Source organism: Anomaloglossus baeobatrachus, chromosome 10 (genome assembly GCF_048569485.1).
Source record: "Anomaloglossus baeobatrachus isolate aAnoBae1 chromosome 10, aAnoBae1.hap1, whole genome shotgun sequence".
Lineage (NCBI taxonomy): Eukaryota > Metazoa > Chordata > Amphibia > Anura > Aromobatidae > Anomaloglossus > Anomaloglossus baeobatrachus.
In genome coordinates, this window is record NC_134362.1 from 56898175 (window position 1) to 56918511 (window position 20337).

Genomic DNA, 20337 nt, shown 5'->3' on the forward strand with positions numbered 1-20337 from the left:
TGCTTCAGTTGAAATAAAGGAGAGTCCGGGCCGACTTTTGTCGAGGAAAGATGAATATCCGACTGTGTGTCTGATCTCATTTTTCAAGCATGCATTCGATCCACACCAATTAGGCCAGGCAGTAGGCAACTAGTGATCTCGGGTTAGAGTTCACCCTAACATTACCATTGTACCTTGTCAAAGAGTTTGTCCTGATGCAATATGATACTGTCAGCTCTGATTGGGCAAAGTGTGTAGAGACACGCCTCCAACTGGTAACACCCAGTTGTCAATTACTCATAAACTTCCTAGAGGAATAATAGAGAAATTTCACCATACACATTGTTATAGAAAACAATTATCTGGTATCATTATCAATATGTGCATGTGCCTAAATGCTGTGGCTACCCCTGCCCCTCCCTCCAAAGCAATTTGGTGTTTCATTTTGTTTTAACATATTATATTGATCGCATTGAGTTATTACTGAAGGCGATGGCTGGATAGAGCATTGAATGAGCTTTCCACAATAGCAGATACGGATCCAACATCCGGCACCCTGAAGATCAACTGTTATTTGCTCTGTCAACTTAGCTTGTATTCACATGCCACTGGAGCAAATAGCAGCTGATTGGGGGGTGCCAGATATTGGACCCCCGTCAATCTGCTATTAATACCCATCTTGTGGATAGGTCTTTAACACCTATTTGAGGATAACCTCTTTAAATATCCCCTTCTCTAACTTCCCTCAGAAATAAGAATGTTTGGAATTTCCTGAGGTCTATAATATAGATTAATGAGCCATTACTGTATAATGTTTTGTGACCGAGCTTAGCACTCGTAATATATTCTTTGACAATGGAAAAGGTTTTAAACATGTACATTTTATTTGGTTGTTTGTATATAAGATAAGAACAATTATTCAGAAATAAAATTATAGTTGAACAAGAAAACAGAATGAACAGTTCTTCAAGGGTTCACTTTTCGTCCTGAAGGTTCTGTATTATGCAGATTATCATTTCCCGAACAGGAACCTGAGTGGAGTAAAGCTGAAATCAATGAACATTATTGAGAATAAGTCCAGTCTGTAAGTGTCACAAGGTAACTGTTAGGATAGCCGGGAATAGGGGCTCCTATGCTGTCCCTCACGCTAGGGGACCCTAGGCTATCCCTGATATCAGGGTTACTCCTGATGGTGGAGATGCCTGAGTCTTGTTCCTGGCTATGCTCCTGAACAGTACTACTCTGATACTTTCCTCTCAGAAAAGAAGGGCGATGCAGGAATTTAATAGAAAACAAATAAAGACAGACAAAAGAAAACCAAAACTCTAACCAACTGCACACACAACAGGAATAGATAATGAGAGACTCAGGAGTAAAGCAAGAGCAGGAAGGTAGCAACAAAAAGGCAACAAGCACTCCCGCACAACAAGTATAGCAACCACCAGATAGTCTGGATCACAACACCTCACCAGAACAGCTAAGATAAACTATAGCTGTCACAAATGAAGGAGTGAAGGAACGGTATCCTCCAAGGAGCGATGAGTAAAATCAAAAAGCTTTATTCAAAGCATTTTAAAAACACTAAAAAAAACCTGCAGTATGTTAACACCTGATGCATTTCTGGCACACAAAAAGACACAAAAGGGTGTCTTTGTGTGCACCAGAAATGCATGATGCTGCAGTTTTTTTTTAGTGTTTTTAAAATGCTTTGAATAAAGATTTTTTATTTTACTCATCGCTCCTTGGAAGATGTCGTTCCTTCACTTCTTCACTTCTACCTTTCTGGTCTAGCCTTACCAGAGGATCTGGCACCCATTTCATGGACTGAAACTGCTACATACAGCATGGTGAGCTTCCATTTTTTTCTTTTGGTTTATAGCTGGCATAGGTGAAAGGATCTAGCCAGCATATATAGGAGGGGAGCACATGTGATTGGCTCCCCCAAAACATATGATATAAAAAGGAGACTAACAAGCAGACTAGCAGAGATCAACTCTTTCTAGCTTGCCTATGAATCACCACTCTGCTGGTCGACTTCCGAGTCTACCTGAGTTGACCAAAGACACCAAAAAAGTATCGGAGTGTCAGCAGAATCTATAGTGTGAATAGAACCTGAAGCCACCATGACAGTTGGCGAAGTTTGTAAAAATCTCCATGTGACAGTAAGGTGATTAAGGAAAACTTGCTGTCTCTCCTGACATGTTTGATCTAGTAAATAGTTGTATTTTCCATAAAATTACAATGGTGGAGTATATTTTCTTAAAAACCATTCTTGTGTTGTTTCTGTTATTCTTTACTGAAATGTATGAATAAATTGACAATTGGGTGTTACCAATTCCCTTGACCTCGATGTACATATCTACAACCTGAAGTATATAAAGTGAAAGCTGCACACCAGTTGGTGTGCAGCTTTCACTTCATATACATTGTGTATATTTTGGCTAGCACCCTATTCACATTTACAATGGTGTTCCAGCAGTCTTTTTGATTGTTACAACCTGAAGTATAGCTAACAAGGCAGTAATATAATATAAAATACAGTAATAGAAATATTTAATGTTTGCATATAATGTGCACAGGATGCTGTACATTTTGGCTTCCTTTTGCATTGCACTCAGATCAAATTTGTAACTGCCTATATATTTAATTTTGTTGGGAGCTGTTGAATTTTTGGCAACGGAGGCAGTGAATGCCCTTATCTTAGAGTATGTTCACACTTTGCGCTTTTGCCACGTTTTTCAGACAATTTTTCTTGCGCCTTTTTGCAGTGGAAAAAAAGCTGCATTTTTCTATCCCGTCAAAGTCAATAAGATTTCTGAAATTTTATGCACATGTTGCTTATGTTTTACTTTGAAGCAGGTTCAAATCTGTAGCATGTCAATTCTTTAAGGATTTTTTTTCATCCATTTAACGAATGAAAAAAAAAAAAACCATACAAAATGCATGAAAAACAAAATGCCGCAAAAACGCATGTTTTTATGCTGTATTTTTCCTGCGAAGAAACCTGTTTTTGATGCAGAAATTTCTGCAGCAAATACTTAACATGTGCACATATCATCCTCTAATCACATCTGTCCAAAACTTTTTTTTTTAATTTAAATAATGTGATTCCTACCTATTCTATGTTACCTTTGTTAGACGTGGGTGCAAAAGAAAGGAGTGACGTATACAGTTTAGATTAAGATCGCCTTGGCGTGGTAGGTGGGCTCACACATTTTGATCAATGTGCCACAAGTTTATACTAAATACTGCTGAAATTGAATGAAATAATAAAAAATATCCCTCGCTGGCATATATCTTAGATCCCATAGGTTGCTGTGTTGTATTTTTGTGTTTGTTGGCAGTCACAGCAGATTCAGGCCTGCCAATATATTTAACTTTGTTAAGAGGTTTAACCTTTTTTATGTTATGTCCTAAACACTCTGACAAAGTCTATTCATGAAAAAAACATGGATAAAAAGTGGAAAAACGTCCTCGCTGCTGTGCAAATAAAGAGTTAATTCCAAATAAGAGCAATGCAGGGTGGTTTATTCTACGCGTTTCGGAGATAATCCCTCTCCATCAGGAAATCCACCTTTTTTTGTGGATTTCCTGATGAAGGAGAGGGGTTATCTCCGAAACGCGTAGAATAAACCACCCTGCATTGCTCTTATTTGGAATTAACTCTTTATTTGCACATCAGCGAGGACGTTTTTCCACTTTTTATCCTTGTTTTTTTCTTGCTTCTGCCTTTGGCACGTGGAGTCTGCAGCAGCTGATACATGATTTAATACTGGTTGTGTGTCACACAACTATCTCAGGTGAGTGGTTTTCATTAACCCTTGCTGTTGTTATCCTGGTAAGACCCTATATGCGCTTTTTATATCCACAGGTTTTTTTTTACTAAAGTCCATTCAGAGCTGTCGATGTCAGGCTATCACTTCATTACGCATTTTTAGACAGACAAAAACAGTTCTTAGAAAAGATCCATCAGAATTATTATTCTGATACATGTGTTTACTTAACTAGACTTGTCAGGGGAGCTGAAAAAGACCCTCTTTAATAGGATAGCATTGTGTGTGGTCCATAGCAAATATGGGCCAGATATACTCTTTGATTTAGCCTAAAAAGTCTACATAGACACATACTAAAAGTACTTGCCCCATAAAGAAATCTAGAAAGCCTTCATTTTTCTGAGTGTTATGACCTGGAGTTGGGCATGAAATGCTTTGTAGATCATCTGGCTGGTTAATTATACGACATTCTTCATTATCTGTAATTAGAATGTTAGATTTTGTGAAGAAAACCATGTCATGCCTTCTCAATAAAGCAAATACGTGTATGAGAAAAGGACAGTAACTCCAGTCCTCACCACTGTCCTGGCACTTTTCTCTGTCTGGTGTTTCCTCATCCTTTATTTTTTTTTTTCCAAAAAAATTTGATGAAAAAAACAGAACAGATTGTCAAAAAAAAATGAATGTTAACATTATAAAGACTTCCACACATATTCGCACTATAACATTATTACACTACAGTGTAATTCTGAAGTAGTATACCCTAAAAGAGCTTCCTTCAAAATTCATCATAGCTTTACATGTTATAATTTGGGCAAGTTTGGACACTGCCAAATATATGGAAAACAGACACTAAAAACTAAATAACAGTGAGACTTCTAAGGGTGTGTTCACACAATGTCTGGAAGCTGTCTGATAAAGCGTTACAAAACACAGAACATATGTACAAGTTGTCTTGACATTTCTATACATTATATTCATTTTTTTGGTGATTTTTTTAAGGGGTACTTTACACGCTGTGACATTGCTAGCGTTTGCTAGCGATGTCGAGCGCGATAGCTCCCGCCCCCGTCGCTCGTGCGACATTTGGTGCTCGCTGCTGTAGCAAACATTATCGCTACGGCAGCGTCACATGCACATACCTGGTCAGCGACATCGCTGTGACTGTCGAACAATCCCTCCCTCAAGGGGGAGGTGCGTTCAGCGTCATAGCGACGTCACTGCGGCGTCACTAAGCAGCCGGCCAATAGCAGAGGAGGGGCGGAGATGAGCGGGACGTAACATCCCGCCCACCTCCTTCCTTCCGCATTACCGGTGGACGCAGGTAAGGAGATGTTCGTCGCTCCTGCGGTGTCACACATAGCGATGTGTGATGCCGCAGGAACGACGAACAACAGCGTACTGGTGGCTGCAGCGATATTAAGGAAATTAACGACGTGTCAACGATCACCGTTTTGGAACGATTATGCGATCGTTGATCGTCGCTCATTAGTGTTACACGCTGCGATGTCGCTACCGGCGCCGGATGTGCATCACTAACGACGTGACCCCGACGATATATCGGTAGAGATGTCGCAGCGTGTAAAGTACCCTTAACTTTTAACTGCTTCAGACTTTGATAGCTGTGAAGCAGCTAAATGATTGTGGTTGGCAAGGTACTAGGCCCAGGGGTTGAGGGGACTCACAGACACCAGCCCCTACTTTAGTTGGATGTGCGTCCGAGAATTAACTTCCAGTTGAAATGCTTTGCTGCACAGAGACCAGCTGGCTCCCTGCACTACAATAGGCACTGTCGGCCAAACAGAGATCGGCAGCTGACACCAGCGTGCCCGTGACTGGATACGCATAGCAGTGATATCATGCATAGCCATAGCAGCAGTCACGCAATTTCAGCTGCTAGCCACTGCGCCAGCTACAGAAGAGGATGCTGCACAACATGGGAACCGGGAAGGTGAGTAGAATGTTTTTGAGTTTTTTTACAGGTAGAATGAGGATTATATAAACCATAAAGTGGCCCAGGATAAGGACATATTGTCTTGCTAAATTCTACTAAAAAGGGGGCTGAAAGCCCGTACTTACGAAGCGCTCACTGATATCCTAATCAGGCACGAATACTAAGATTCTTAATAGCAAGATACTTATTTATTTTAATAGCACATGAATATATAGTCAATGGTACATAGGCATAAGAACTATTTTTTTAGTCATAGAATCTTATACAATAACAGAAATATGCATCAACATTACCGTTTGTTGTAGCAATCCTTTCACATCGGAGGGAACTCGAGTTAATGATAAGGAAACAACATGGCATCTTGCATCACAGGAACAGTGCGTACATACACTTCAATGTCCTGGAAGGTTTCCCCTAACATTAAGCGAGTCCGGTGTAATTTTATAGGAAAACTTTGTAGGTTGTGTTTAAATGGTCACCAGCATGTGACAGCTGAGTCATGTTAATGTAACTTGACCACAAGCTGCTGTGGGCACCAGCAGCTTCCTGCACATTTACTTGTACATCCTGCCAGTTGACCATAGTGTTAGTGAAATATTGCAATGAGCCGTAAATTTCATATGCAAGCTTCCTTAAACCTGTCTTTAAGCCAACCACAAGTTTCCGGTAAGTGGAACTGTAAATGTGACTTCCTCATTATCTGTTTGACATGTATTCCTTGGTCATCATATTGGCTACTCAGAGGACATCTCTTTGATACTGAATTATTGATAGGTCAAATAATATCTGGGATCACTCCTATCTTTTGATTATGAACCCTATTTAATCACATTCATACTTCATTCATATCACATTGGTATCACAATCGGTCCTTGATCCCAGGGATTATTTTTCATCATCAGTATTCCACTAGAGGAAGATCACTCGGAATATACCATACCATGACCAAGAAATATCGTTTGCCACAAATTTTGTTTTCTTGGTTTGTTTGGATAAACGTTGAATCACAAATATAATCACTTTCACTACTATGTATATTAAAACTAAAAGCAATATTATCTGAAAAGCTCCCTTGGACATCATGTGTTTTGGCATTTGCTCGATATTCAAAGGAATCATTACACATTACATTTCCCGATATGTTACTACAAGTTTCACTACTCCCATTTATGAACATATTGGCATAAGGCCATAACATATCATGAATTGTCCTTTCCACTAAGCTGGGTTTAAAAGCATCTACAGTATTTATAGCTGTCCCAAAACTTATTTTTATATTCTCTATAGGGATGAATTCCAGGTTAGTCAGTCCAGTCTTATTTCTTGGTACCCAAATTCCTCCCTTAAAAGCCAGATATTGCAAATTGGTGACTGTTGCATTCAAATTGCCTTGCCACCATGGAAGATTGATCCATCCCACTATGGAAATAGGTACTGTCGCATTCTATAGATGAACACTTCGAGTGTCTTTATCAGCAAGATGATCAGAACAACTTTTCTACTTTAAGATTTCCTCCATCGATACCGGGACATCCAGATAAGGGATACTGGTGGCTGTAACCGGAGAATGTGTACAGATCCAGCAATCTGTGTGTTGAAAATGTGATGGTGCATCAGAAATTTATTCGCCATAGGTTCCTCCTGATGTAGACTTGTCCATCCAACGACCAAAGAGGCAAACATCAAACACAGGAATTTCTCCATCTCATCACTGTCGAGCTCTTCCCAGTGACCGATACCATGGATTCCGCTTATTTACAACACCTTCTGCAAATAAAGATACACTATTATTCTCGTAAATAACATTTTTCTTGTGGGACATATTCCCACTTCTCCACTCCTGGTCTCATCAGGAGAGTACGATCTTTTCCGACCGCTATTACCTCTGTCTCTGAGGGCGGTCCTTGGAGGTTTTGAATCCATATTTTTGCTCCTAGATTTGTAATATTAGAGGATCCAAAACCTTTAGTACCCCGTATTGTTAATTCTGCCGGGGCAGTTCCTTCTCTTATTTCAGACAAGTTTATTGGAATTATCAACATCTGAGCCACCTTCTGGTGTTTCATCAATATCAAAGGTTCATTTCCCAAATTTAGCATCAGTACCTTGATTTCTCCCTGATAATCTGCCTCTATTACCCCTCCCACCACTATGGCTCCTTTTAACACTAAACTAGAACGAGTGGCTATTTGACCATAATGATCCTTTGGTGTATGGCAACCCAATCCTGTTGAAATTGGTTTTACCTTACCTGGGGGTACCACGACAGTTTCCAATGTACTGAGGGCTACACCTGCTGAATAAGGTGTCGCTCTTTCTGGTGTGCCCAAACAGCTGTACCTTGCCTTGTCAACTGTTGGACTGACTTGTCTGATGGCTGCTGCTTTATCTGCTTCTGAATTAAACAAACGTTCAAGTGAGTTAGTAGGGACATGAGCATCGACATGAAATACAGTGGTCTTGGTAGATTGAATAATCCCTTCAATGTCTTGCCACACTTCCCTGACCATCTCAAACACATTTTGCTGTTCCTCTCCCCAGTGGAACTCATATTTTTTCCTCGTTACTTTGTACAAAGGAGCCAACATTTGTCCCAAATGAGGGATACGTTGTCTCCAAAAATCAAACAATCCAATATAAGACTGAGTCTCCTGTTTAAATTTAGGGACCGGAAAATTAATAATTTTCTGTCTGGCATTGGGCAAGATCTCTCTGTGCCCCTTGTTCCACTGAATCCCTAGAAATGTTACCACCTGAGACGGTCCTTGAACCTTGGCATCATTGATTTCCCATCCTTTACTCCTCATATGAGCAACCAGTTTTGTCAATTGATCTCTCACACTTTGCTCATCTTGTCCTTGTATCATTATATCATTGATATAATGTGAAATCTGCATTTCCTTATGACAAGACATAACACCAAAGGAGAATTTTCCTTCGGTTAGATTAAGAGTCATCCATTTTAGGATATCAATTCCCAAAATATATTCTGGTATAGGTACTACCAGTACCATATACTCCTTGATAGGTAATTTACCTATCTTCAAAGCTACCTGTGTCTGAACCCCGGTGATCACTTGACCACCTAGTCCAGCAATTTTTACTCGAGGTCCTTTTATTTTTTCTGGGTTTCCATGAATTAAAGTAGCCTCCGCCCCCGTGTCAATCAAAGCTGGGACTCTCTGAACATTTCCCCCTTTCCAATGTATGCTAAGATTGACGTAGGGACGTTCGTCCCTTTTTATCAATAGGGGGGCTTGGCTGGCTACCTATGGTAAATCACTTCCTTCTGAACTTTCATTTACACAGACTTCAGTCTGTGTATTAGCCCTTCCTTCCATGACCTTTGTGGCCACGGCTGCAGCCAGTCCTTCCCATGGATAAACTGACTGAAAATCTTCCCAAGACACTTTCTTTGGGGGGTTTTCCCCTTTTCCTTCTGATTTCTTTACCTTGGGGGTTTTTGAACCCCCTTCCACATTTGTAGTGGTCACTTTCTTTGCAGATAAAACTTTCTGTTTGTACAACTTCCATAATTCTCCTGTCTCCTTTCCATCAATCCTTTCCTTATTGATCCCGGCTTTAAGCAAAGCCTGGAACATGTCTTTGCGAGACACCCGTGGGGCCTTCCCTACTGATTTCTCTTTCCAATCAGGATTGTTTGGCTTACTGTTACCAACATGGCCTCCAGGGGACGATTTAGCCCACTGTCCCATATCCTGTGACTCCCTCATCCTCCCTAAAACTACACCGATTGATTCTCCAGTCAGCGCTACAGTTAAGGTTAAAATAACTGTTTTGTATGCTGGAGGAGCATGTTTAACCAGCCTATTTCTTATGCTGGCTGTCAATGGGTACTGGAGATAATCATCATCATCCATTCCCAAAAGAGGAAGAGCATTCCTCATTGCTTCTTCCTTCAGTCTTTCCATACCATCTTTTAAGGTATACCAAGGTTTACCATTGATAGGAAAGTCTGCTTCTGATGGGTATTTGTCCAGAAAAGCATGGGCTAAGATCATGATTAAGTTTTGAGTACCATGCTCATTATGATCAACAAAATAATTTTTTATTGATCTCTGAATTTCTGGGTCACGAGACATGGTGACAAATTTTGCCACGTCTCCGGCGTCAAAGTGCACTCCACCTCCTCCGAGATCGTGCACCCTGACCAACCAGGGAATTTCTCCTTCTCCTGGTTTTTGTCTAAACTGTGTTAAAATGCTATCAACTTCTCCCTGAGAGTAATCTTCAATGGTAACTCGATTTTTTACATGAGGAATCGTTCTCTCATTTGTGATGGCATTACCATCTTCGTCATATTGCAGATTCCCCTGACCATCCCGGACATGTTCCCGGATGATCTCATTCTCTGTCCTCTCTAGGCGCCTCCTTACTGGGTTAGCCTGAATGCTCCCTTTATGGTAATCCTCCTCATCAGATGATGAAGATGAATCCCACACATCCCCATCCCAAGTATCGGGATCCCAGTTTATAGAAGCTGAGACGATACTTTTATGTACTTTGGTTTTATTTACCTTTCCTCTTCTTTTCTTGTACTTATTTTGAGCAATTTGGATTTTATTTACCTTTCCTCTTCTTTTCTTGTACTTATTTTGAGCAATTTTTATGACAGCTTTTTGTGCCACATTCTGATAATGTTCCAATTTATCCTTCAACAGTCTGGTATTACATTCCAGAACTGTTTTCAGGCAACCTGATTCTATCATCTTTTGTTCCATCTGGGAACTTTTCTTCTCTATCTTTAGATTACGCTCATGCATTACACTATATGCACTTGCCAAAATCCAGATGCGCCGTCCTAAAGACACTACTTCACCTGCTTTCACAGGGACACTACCGAATACATTCACATCAGTAGCTTCACTACCCTTAAGCTTATCCTGCCATTGTTTGCGCCGTGCTAAAGACACTACATCACCTGCTTTCACAGGGACACTACCGAATACATTCACAACATCAGTAGCTTCACTACCCTTAAGCTTATCCTGCCATTGTTTGTGCCGTGCTAAAGACACTACATCACCTGCTTTCACAGGGACACTACCGAATACATTCACAACATCAGTAGCTTCACTACCCTTAAGCTTATCCTGCCATTGTTTGTGCCGTGCTAAAGACACTACATCACCTGCTTTCACAGGGGCACCGCTGAGTACGTTAACAACATCAGTAGCTTCACAACCCTTGAGCTTATTCTGCCATTGTTCTGCCAATCCACAATTGACCAATTCATGTGCTATAAGATTGTAGGGAGCCTCAATCCAGCTCGGGATCTCCACAACAACCTCCTTAACATTATCCTTACGTTTTTTGAACATTTTGACACTATGCAAAAAGATTGAAAAAAATATCTGGAAATTTGCCAAATATATGTTTTTAACTTCTAAATTACAAAAATTCGTTAATTACTTCTTATAGAAGTAATCCTGCCGACTACGCCAATTTATGTCTTGCTAAATTCTACTAAAAAGGGGGCTGAAAGCCCGTACTTACGAAGCGCTCACTGATATCTGTGAGACTGTGACCGGGGTTATCTATGACGGCCGGTATGTCTCGCCCAGGTTGTGCTCACTCCATGATAGAAAGTGAATCCACTATAGGGTTAATGCTGTTTCCCTACAGACTGAAGGAAGGGTTAAATAGAATCAGGAACGAGGGCAGGTGTGCCGGGTGTGAGGGAGTGATCACAACTCCCTGAGTCTCTGCTGGAGAGACATGTATATTGCTGTGGATTTTTGTTTGGACATTAAACACCGTGTGCTGTGAACCTTGGTGCCTGGATCCCGTGTCTTCTGCTGCGCAGCCGACCGCGCTACCTCACATATGGTGGAGAATCGGCGGGCATGACAGCCGGTGAGGTGTAGCATCCATCCCTGGTGACCCAGCTGCGCATGTCCTGGATTCGAGCGGCTATACTACAGCCCAAACCCGGCGACGCCATGGAGGACATACTAAAGCATTTGGCTCAGGCTAATGCACAGCAGCAACAGGCTAATGCACAGCAGCAACAGACCAATGCACACCTGCTCCAATCCTTGCAAGTGCAGGAAAAAAAACTCCAAGAACAGTTGGATCAGGCCAATGCACGTCAGCAGCAATCCTTGCAAGTGCAGGTCAAAATGCACCAAGAACAGATGGAGCAGGCCAATGCACGTCAGCAGCAATCCTTGCAAGTGCAGGACAAAATGCACCAAGAACAGATGGAGCAGGCCAATGCACGTCAGCAGCAAGCCTTACAATTGCAGGAAAAAAGGCACCAAGAACAGATGGTTCTCCTGGCCAAGTCGATCCGTGCCGGACCGGCAGCAACAACCCCGGGACCGGGTGACGACGGCAGCGTCCGGAAAGCGGTGAGACAAGCGTTGCAAAAGATGACCCCGGGTGATGATGTGGAAGCGTTCCTGGCGGTGTTTGAGCGGGTGGCCGAGCGGGAAAAGCTGCCGACCCCGCAGTGGGCTGAGGTATTGTCGCCCTATCTGACGGGGGAACCCCAAAAAGCGTACCTGGACCTCGGTACCGAGGACGCCATTGACTATGTGACCCTGAAAGCCGAAATACTGGCTCGGTTGGGGGTGAATACCTATGTACGGGCTCAGCGGGTAAATCAGTGGTTCTATGAGGAAGCCAAACCCGTACGCTCCCAGGCCTATGACTTATTACATCTTGTAAAAAAGTGGTTGCAGCCTGACACTCTGAGCCCGGCGCAAATGGTGGAAAGGGTAGTAGTGGATCGTTTTGTGCGCACTTTACCCGTCACCGTTCAACGGTGGGTAGGACAGGGTGACCCGAGTACCCTGGACCAATTAGTGTCCCTGGTAGAGCGGCATGTGGCTACGCAGGACTTGATACGGGACACTGAGACTTTGCGTACCGCCCGTCGGTCCGGCCCCTCCAAGCCTAGGGCCAAGGACCCACCGCCGACACCGGTACAGGAGTCCGCTACCATCCTGGCTGAGGCCGCGCCCGCCGTTCCTGAGGTCCGGAAGGCCATGTACCCTAAACGACAACTTGTCAAGGGGGTTTCCTTCCCTATTAGATGTTGGCGGTGCCAGCGGGTGGGACATATGGAAGCCCAGTGTCCCCTGACCACGGAGCCCATGGATTGTGGGGTTACCCGGCGGGGTTCAATGTATGCTCAGGTGGTGTGTACCGCTGACCTGGTCTCCCCAGAGACAGAGCCCCACTTGTGCCAAATACAGGTGAATGGATGTCCGGTTACAGGATTGTTGGATTCCGGAAGCTTAGTGACCCTTGTGCGATCCACCTTGAGAGCTAAAGTAAAGGCCACAGGACGCACCGTGGGGGTGGTTTGCATACATGGGGACCGCCGCGACTATCCCACGGGGATTGTCACCATCACAGCACCTTGCGGTCAGGTGCAACATGAGGTGGGACTTCTTAACACTCTTCCTTATGACGTGATCCTAGGAAGGGATCTGCCCTATTTTTGGACTTTATGGAGGGGACCCCCTAAGTCCCCTCAGATATTGGTCGGTCCGGGACCTGAGCCCTACAATCCTGAATCCGGGACACCTGCCGTAGGGGTCACCATGATAGGGACAGAGTGTGAACCCGATAGGTCGCCCCTAGAGGTATTGGCAGGAGAGGCTGAGACGGTCGAGCCCATCCCGGAGTTGGAGGCGTCCCCGGATACGTTTGGGACAGCCCAACTCCAGGACCCTACGTTAATACATGCCCGGAGTCGGGTGACAGTAGTTGACGGGGTGGCACAGCTGCCCGGTGCCCAGGTAAGGTACCCCCATTTCGCTCTTAAGCAGGATTTACTCTACCGGGTAGATGAAATACGGGGCGTAGGGGTAGAACAGTTGGTGGTGCCCCAGCCGCATCGCCGGCGGGTCCTCGACTTGGCTCATAAACACCTGATGAGTGGTCACCTAGGGGTCAAGAAAACGCAGGAGCGAATATTGCAAAGGTTCTATTGGCCCGGGGTCTTTGGGGAGGTAAAACGGTTCTGCGAAACCTGCCCGGAGTGTCAGCTTACTGCACCCCTGACCCATTTTCGCAGTCCGTTGGTACCGTTACCCATTATAGAAGTCCCTTTTGAACGGATAGGGATGGATCTGGTGGGGCCCCTCGTAAAGTCCGCTCGAGGGCACCAACACATCCTAGTGATCGTTGACTATGCCACCCGGTATCCCGAGGCGATACCTCTCAGACATACTGCAGCAAAGCTTATAGCTCGGGAGTTGTTTGCTGTGTTCTGCCGGGTGGGGTTGCCCAAGGAGATCCTTACGGATCAGGGGACCCCATTCATGTCTAAAGTGACCAAAGAGCTATGCCGGCTACTCCAGATCAAGCAGTTGCGTACGTCTGTGTATCATCCTCAAACGGACGGTTTAGTCGAGCGTTTCAATAAAACCCTGAAAACCATGCTAAGAAGGGTGATTTCAAAAGACGGGAAAGACTGGGATATGATGCTTCCCTATTTGATGTTTGCCATCCGTGAGGTGCCACAGGCATCCACGGGGTTTTCGCCTTTTGAGTTGTTATACGGGCGACATCCCCGGGGATTGTTGGACCTGGCAAAGGAAACATGGGAACAAGAGCCCACCCCCCATAAAAGTGTGATCGAACACATTTTAGGAATGCAGAACCGCATAAGCGCGGTCATGCCAATTGTGAAGGAGCATTTACAGGAGGCTCAGGCCGCGCAAAGCGGCGGCTACAATAGACAAGCCACCGTGCGGACCTTTAAACCCGGGGATCGGGTGTTGGTATTGATCCCCACGGCGGAGAGCAAATTCCTGGCTCAGTGGCAAGGCCCCTACGAGATAAAGGAAAGAGTAGGGGTGGTTAACTATAAAGTATTGCAGCCCGGTAGGCGGAAACCTGAACAAATATACCATGTCAACCTATTAAAACCTTGGCAGGAACGGGAAAGCCTGATGGCTGTTTTTTCCCCACCTCCCTCCTCTTCGGGTCGTTCACATCCGGCTCCAGCGACCTCCGGAGAGGACGAACCGGAAGTAAGGATTGGAGAAGCCCTCACCAAGCAACAGAGGCGAGAGGCCAGACGGTTGGTTCAGCAGAACCCCGATGTCTTCTCCGAGCTGCCCGGTAGGACCAGTCTGATACGACATGATATTGTCACCGAGCCCCACCTGAAGGTACGCCTGAAGTCATACCGGGTGCCGGAGGCTCGACGACAAGCCATATCGGAGGAAGTAAAGACAATGTTACGCCTGGGGGTCATCGAAAAATCCCGGAGTGAATGGGCTAGTCCGATTGTCCTAATACCAAAACCCGATGGCTCCTTAAGGTTCTGCAATGACTTTAGGAGATTGAACGAAATATCCAAGTTCGATCTCTACCCCATGCCCCGGGTGGATGAGCTGATTGATAGGCTGGGACAGGCGCGATATTTTACCACGCTCGACCTGACCAAAGGGTACTGGCAGGTGCCACTAACGGAGTCCGCCAAGGAGAAAACAGCTTTTGTTACGCCGGAGGGTCTCTTCCACTATGTTGTCTTGCCTTTTGGGTTACATGGCGCTCCGGCCACGTTCCAGAGGTTGATGGACTTAGTGCTGGAACCCCACCAGGCGTATGCATCAGCGTACCTGGATGACATCATTATTTACAGCTCCGATTGGCAGACCCACTTGGAACAGGTACAAGCGGTGGTGGACGCGCTTCGAACAGCCGGATTGACAGCCAATCCCAAGAAATGTGCATTGGGACTCACGGAAGCCCGCTACTTGGGCTACGTGATAGGCCAAGGAGTGATTAAGCCCCAAATTAACAAGGTTGAGGCGATCCAGAAGTGGCCTAGACCCCTGACCACGAAGCAGGTTAGGGCCTTCCTGGGTATCGTGGGGTACTACAGGAGGTTTGTAAAGGATTTTGCGGGACTATCAGCCCCCTTGACTGACCTTCTCAAAGGCAAGAAGTCCGTCATGGTGCGCTGGACTCCGCAGGCCGAGGACTCCTTCCGGGCCCTGAAGGGGGTCCTGTGCGGACGGCCCGTTCTTGTCAACCCTGATTTCCGGAAGGAGTTCATAGTACAGACTGACGCCTCGGAGGTCGGCCTGGGGGCAGTGCTGTCTCAGGTGGTTCAGGGGGAGGAACACCCCGTCACCTTCTTAAGTAGGAAGCTCACCCCTCCCGAGCGGAATTATAGCGTAGTGGAGAAGGAGTGCCTGGCGATCAAGTGGGCCTTGGAGTCCCTACGCTATTACCTGCTGGGACGGCAGTTTCGCTTGGTGACGGATCACTCTCCACTGGTCTGGATGAGGTCCGCCAAGGAACGGAATGCCCGGGTTACCCGGTGGTTCCTTTCTCTGCAGAACTTCCGGTTTACGGTTGAACACCGGGCCGGTAGGTTGCAGGGCAACGCCGATGCCTTGTCCCGCGGCCCGTGTTTGATGGCTGGAGTTCAACCCCACACGCTTGAACTGAGGGGGGGGGTATGTGAGACTGTGACCGGGGTTATCTATGACGGCCGGTATGTCTCGCCCAGGTTGTGCTCACTCCATGATAGAAAGTGAATCCACTATAGGGTTAATGCTGTTTCCCTACAGACTGAAGGAAGGGTTAAATAGAATCAGGAACGAGGGCAGGTGTGCCGGGTGTGAGGGAGTGATCACAACTCCCTGAGTCTCTGCTGGAGAGACATGTATATTGCTGTGGATTTTTGTTTGGACATTAAACACCGTGTGCTGTGAACCTTGATGCCTGGATCCCGTGTCTTCTGCTGCGCAGCCGACCGCGCTACCTCACATATCCTAATCAGGCACGAATACTAAGATTCTTTATAGCAAGATACTTATTTATTTTAATAGCACATGAATATATAGTCAATGGTACATAGGCATAAGAACTATTTTTTTAGTCATAGAATCTTATACAATAACAGAAATATGCATCAACATTACCGTTTGTTGTAGCAATCCTTTCACATCGGAGGGAACTCGAGTTAATGATAAGGAAACAACATGGCATCTTGCATCACAGGAACAGTGCGTACATACACTTCAATGTCCTGGAAGGTTTCCCCTAACATTAAGCGAGTCCGGTGTAATTTTATAGGAAAACTTTGTAGGTTGTGTTTAAATGGTCACCAGCATGTGACAGCTGAGTCATGTTCATGTAACTTGACCACAAGCTGCTGTGGGCACCAGCAGCTTCCTGCACATTTACTTGTACATCCTGCCAGTTGACCATAGTGTTAGTGAAATATTGCAATGAGCCGTAAATTTCATATGCAAGCTTCCTTAAACCTGTCTTTAAGCCAACCACAAGTTTCCGGTAAGTGGAACTGTAAATGTGACTTCCTCATTATCTGTTTGACATGTATTCCTTGGTCATCATATTGGCTATTCAGAGGACATCTCTTTGATACTGAATTATTGATAGGTCAAATAATATCTGGGATCACTCCTATCTTTTGATAATGATCCCTATTTAATCACATTCATACTTCAGTCATATCACATTGGTATCACACATATTTACCAGGAGAAGGGACATAAATACCAGGATGGGGGACATATACACGAGGCTGGGGGACATATACACGAGGATGGGGGACATACACACAAGAATGGGGGACATATTTACCAGGATGGGGTTTATATTTACCAGGAAGGGACTCAGGACATATATACAAGGATGGAGGACAAATATACCAGGAAGGGGCATAGGATGAAAGACATATACCAGGATGGGGGCATATATATCAGGATGGGGTTCATATTTACCAGGAAGGGGAATAGGATTAAGGACAAGTATACGAGGATGGGGGACATATATAACAGAATGGAGGACATATTTACCAGGAATGGGCCCAGGATGGGGGACATATATATATCAGGATGGGGTTCATATTTACCAGGAAGGGGAATAGGATTGTGGGCATGTATACGAGGATGGGGGACATATAAAACAGAATGGAGGACATATTTACCAGTAATGGGCCCAGGATGGGAGGACATACTGTATATACCAGGATGGAGGGCATATATAGCAGAAAGGGGCCCAAGACTGGAAACAGCCTTGCAATGTACCTCTCTGAAGTGAATTTGCTCTACTGAGGCTAAATTTGAAAAACGGGTTAAGGGTGTTTTCTGTGTGGCCACTATCTTGTGTGTGCCAGTATCTCTTGCAGCACCACCTTTGGATTGGTTGATGGGAAAAGCCTATTTAATATAAACTAATAGATCTTATGTGGCAGCCACGGTGGGTGCGCATTGCTTATATTACTTCACTTTCCTTGTCCGCCACTCTTGTCACATAGCCAATTGCCAGGGAAATTTAAGGTCCAGTCAGGGCACAGGGAGAGACTATCCCCATGAATAAGCATAGAATTTGAACACATGAAACGTGTGTCAGGGGTCCCTTGGGGTCCTTTTTGGTGCTAACTTTCTACTTTGAACTCTTTTGGTAACATTCACAATATGTGATTATTTATGTGTGCCCACAATCATTATTCTTAAAGAAAATGACCATTATGTGCATTATACCTATATGTACATTCTTTGTAGTACTTATGTGGACATTCTTTTTTATCATACATTTGATGCACTTGGTTTAAGGCTAGCACTTTACTGAACCTGCCATCCTTTTCTTAATGTTAGTATTATCAATGTTTTAAATTTCTATATTAATAACATGTCATTATTAGCCTCAAGAGTCTACATTTCCCCTTGTTTATGATGTAAATGTCATTGCAGAGTGGCTCTGTTCCCCATATAGATATGTACCAGATGGATTTTGCTAGTCTAAGGGGTACTTTGCACACTACGACATCGCAGGTGCGATGTCGGTGGAGTCATTTCGAAAGTGACGCACTTCTGGCGTCGCTCTCGACATCGTAGTGTGTAAAGCCTAGATGATACGATTAACGAGCGCAAAAGCGTCGTAATCGTATCATCGGTGTAGCGTCGGCGAAAACCATAATTACCTTGCTGCGATGGTCCGATGTTGTTCCTCGTTCCTGCAGCAGCACACATCGCTGTGTGTGAAGTTGCAGGAGCGAGGAACATCTCCTACCTCCTTCAAAGCGGCTCCTGTCGGCTATGCGGAAGGAAGGAGGTGGGCGGGATGTTTACGTCCCGCTCATCTCCGCCCGTCCACTTCTATTGGCCGCCTGCCGTGTGACGTTGCTATGACGCTGCACGGCCCGCCCCCTTAATAAAGAGGCGGGTCGCCGGCCAGAGCGACGTCGCAGGGCAAGGTGAGTGCATGTGAAGCTGGCGTAGCGATAATTTTCGCTATGCCAGCTATCACCACATATCGCAGCTGCGACAGGGGCGGGGACTATCGCACTCGGCATCGCAGCATCGGCTTGCGATGTCGTAGTGTGCAAAGTACCCCTTAGGCCGCAGTCACACTTGTGAGTGACGCACGCGAGTCTCGCATCACATCACCTGGCATGGCTTGCTCTGGACAGGATCGAGTCAGCTGTATGTATTTCTACGAACCTGAGATGCCCCTGTCCGGAGAGTGGCAAGCCATGCCGGGTGATGCGATGTGAGACTCGCGTGAGTCACTCACAAGTGTGACTCCGGCCTAAGTATAGGATCCCTGCTGGCCTCTACTTCTGTGTCCTGTACACAGAAAATATCAGGAATTGCAAACTGAGCCAATCACTGCCTGCAGCGGTGAGACCCTGCTTTACAAGGACATGGCTGTGTAAGATTCCATTTCCTGTATATGGAGAGATGACCAGGAAATAGGGAACCTGGGAATTTATAGAACTGTAGAACAAGTATGGTGAGTATCATATCTATTATTATTATACCACTTTGTCCCCTTGGCATAAACAATGGTGACTTTCTAGACATGCCCTTTAAATCGCCAATTACAGTACATCACTAACACGTTTGTGTGTGGGTGTGTGTGTGTGTGGGGGGGGGGGGGTGGGGGTGTGTGTGAGGGTGTGTGTGAACCTGGCTAAACTATTTTGAAATACAATACCTTAGTAAATAAAATCATAAGAACAGAACTTATTAACATCCTGTATTTTTTCACTGAAGTTCACCCAGGTTTTAAGTACTCACAAAAAATATAATTTGTCTTTAAAGCAGCCTTCACTTTAACAATGAACGGCATAATAGATCTACACAACGTACACTTTCTGCCTTGTCTTTTTCTGATAAGGCAAATCACAGTTTATTAATTTCTAAGCTGTGTACGTGCTGCAGGTAATGTGCGCAACTCCCCGTAGTCTGTTATGTAATTAAGTGTGATAATCTAATTAGCTGATGAGTCAATGGTCAGTAATTGTTCTATGAACATGATTAGTTTTAGATTTTAATTCACCTGTAAATATAAAGAAAGAGGATTTTGCATTATTCATTGCTATTATAATAATTCATTTAGATCTGGCCATAGATGCCAAATTCGGAGATCAATAGGGTTAGTGTGTGGGGTGAATAAAGAAGTAGTGCACTCACCTGAGTTTCCGCTACTGGATTTTCCCTGATCTGAATATAAAAATATAAAAGACAATTATGTTGCAGCCATAGACCTGTCCTGCTTCAGAAAAGCTTTCTCTATATGCATAGTTCATAAAAAAAAAAACTGGAAAAAAAAACATGCTTTGTCTCCACCACTGCCCTGGTGTCCATTGTTTGGCTGCAGCGG

The 20337-nt window shown here is 44.6% G+C and overlaps 1 protein-coding gene across 1 annotated transcript in view; it reads right to left on the bottom strand.

Moving 5' to 3' along the window:
- Positions 1-953: 953 nt before the first annotated feature.
- Positions 954-20337, bottom strand: part of MAJIN (membrane anchored junction protein) — a 40925-nt gene continuing 21541 nt past the window's right edge. Inside the window, exons 7-10 of the mRNA XM_075325385.1 lie at positions 20148-20177; positions 4331-4370; positions 4116-4231; positions 954-1025 (exon numbers count right to left, since the gene is read on the bottom strand). Coding sequence (XP_075181500.1) covers positions 954-1025; positions 4116-4231; positions 4331-4370; positions 20148-20177 — 258 coding nt within the window. The remainder of the gene's footprint in view (positions 1026-4115; positions 4232-4330; positions 4371-20147; positions 20178-20337) is intronic.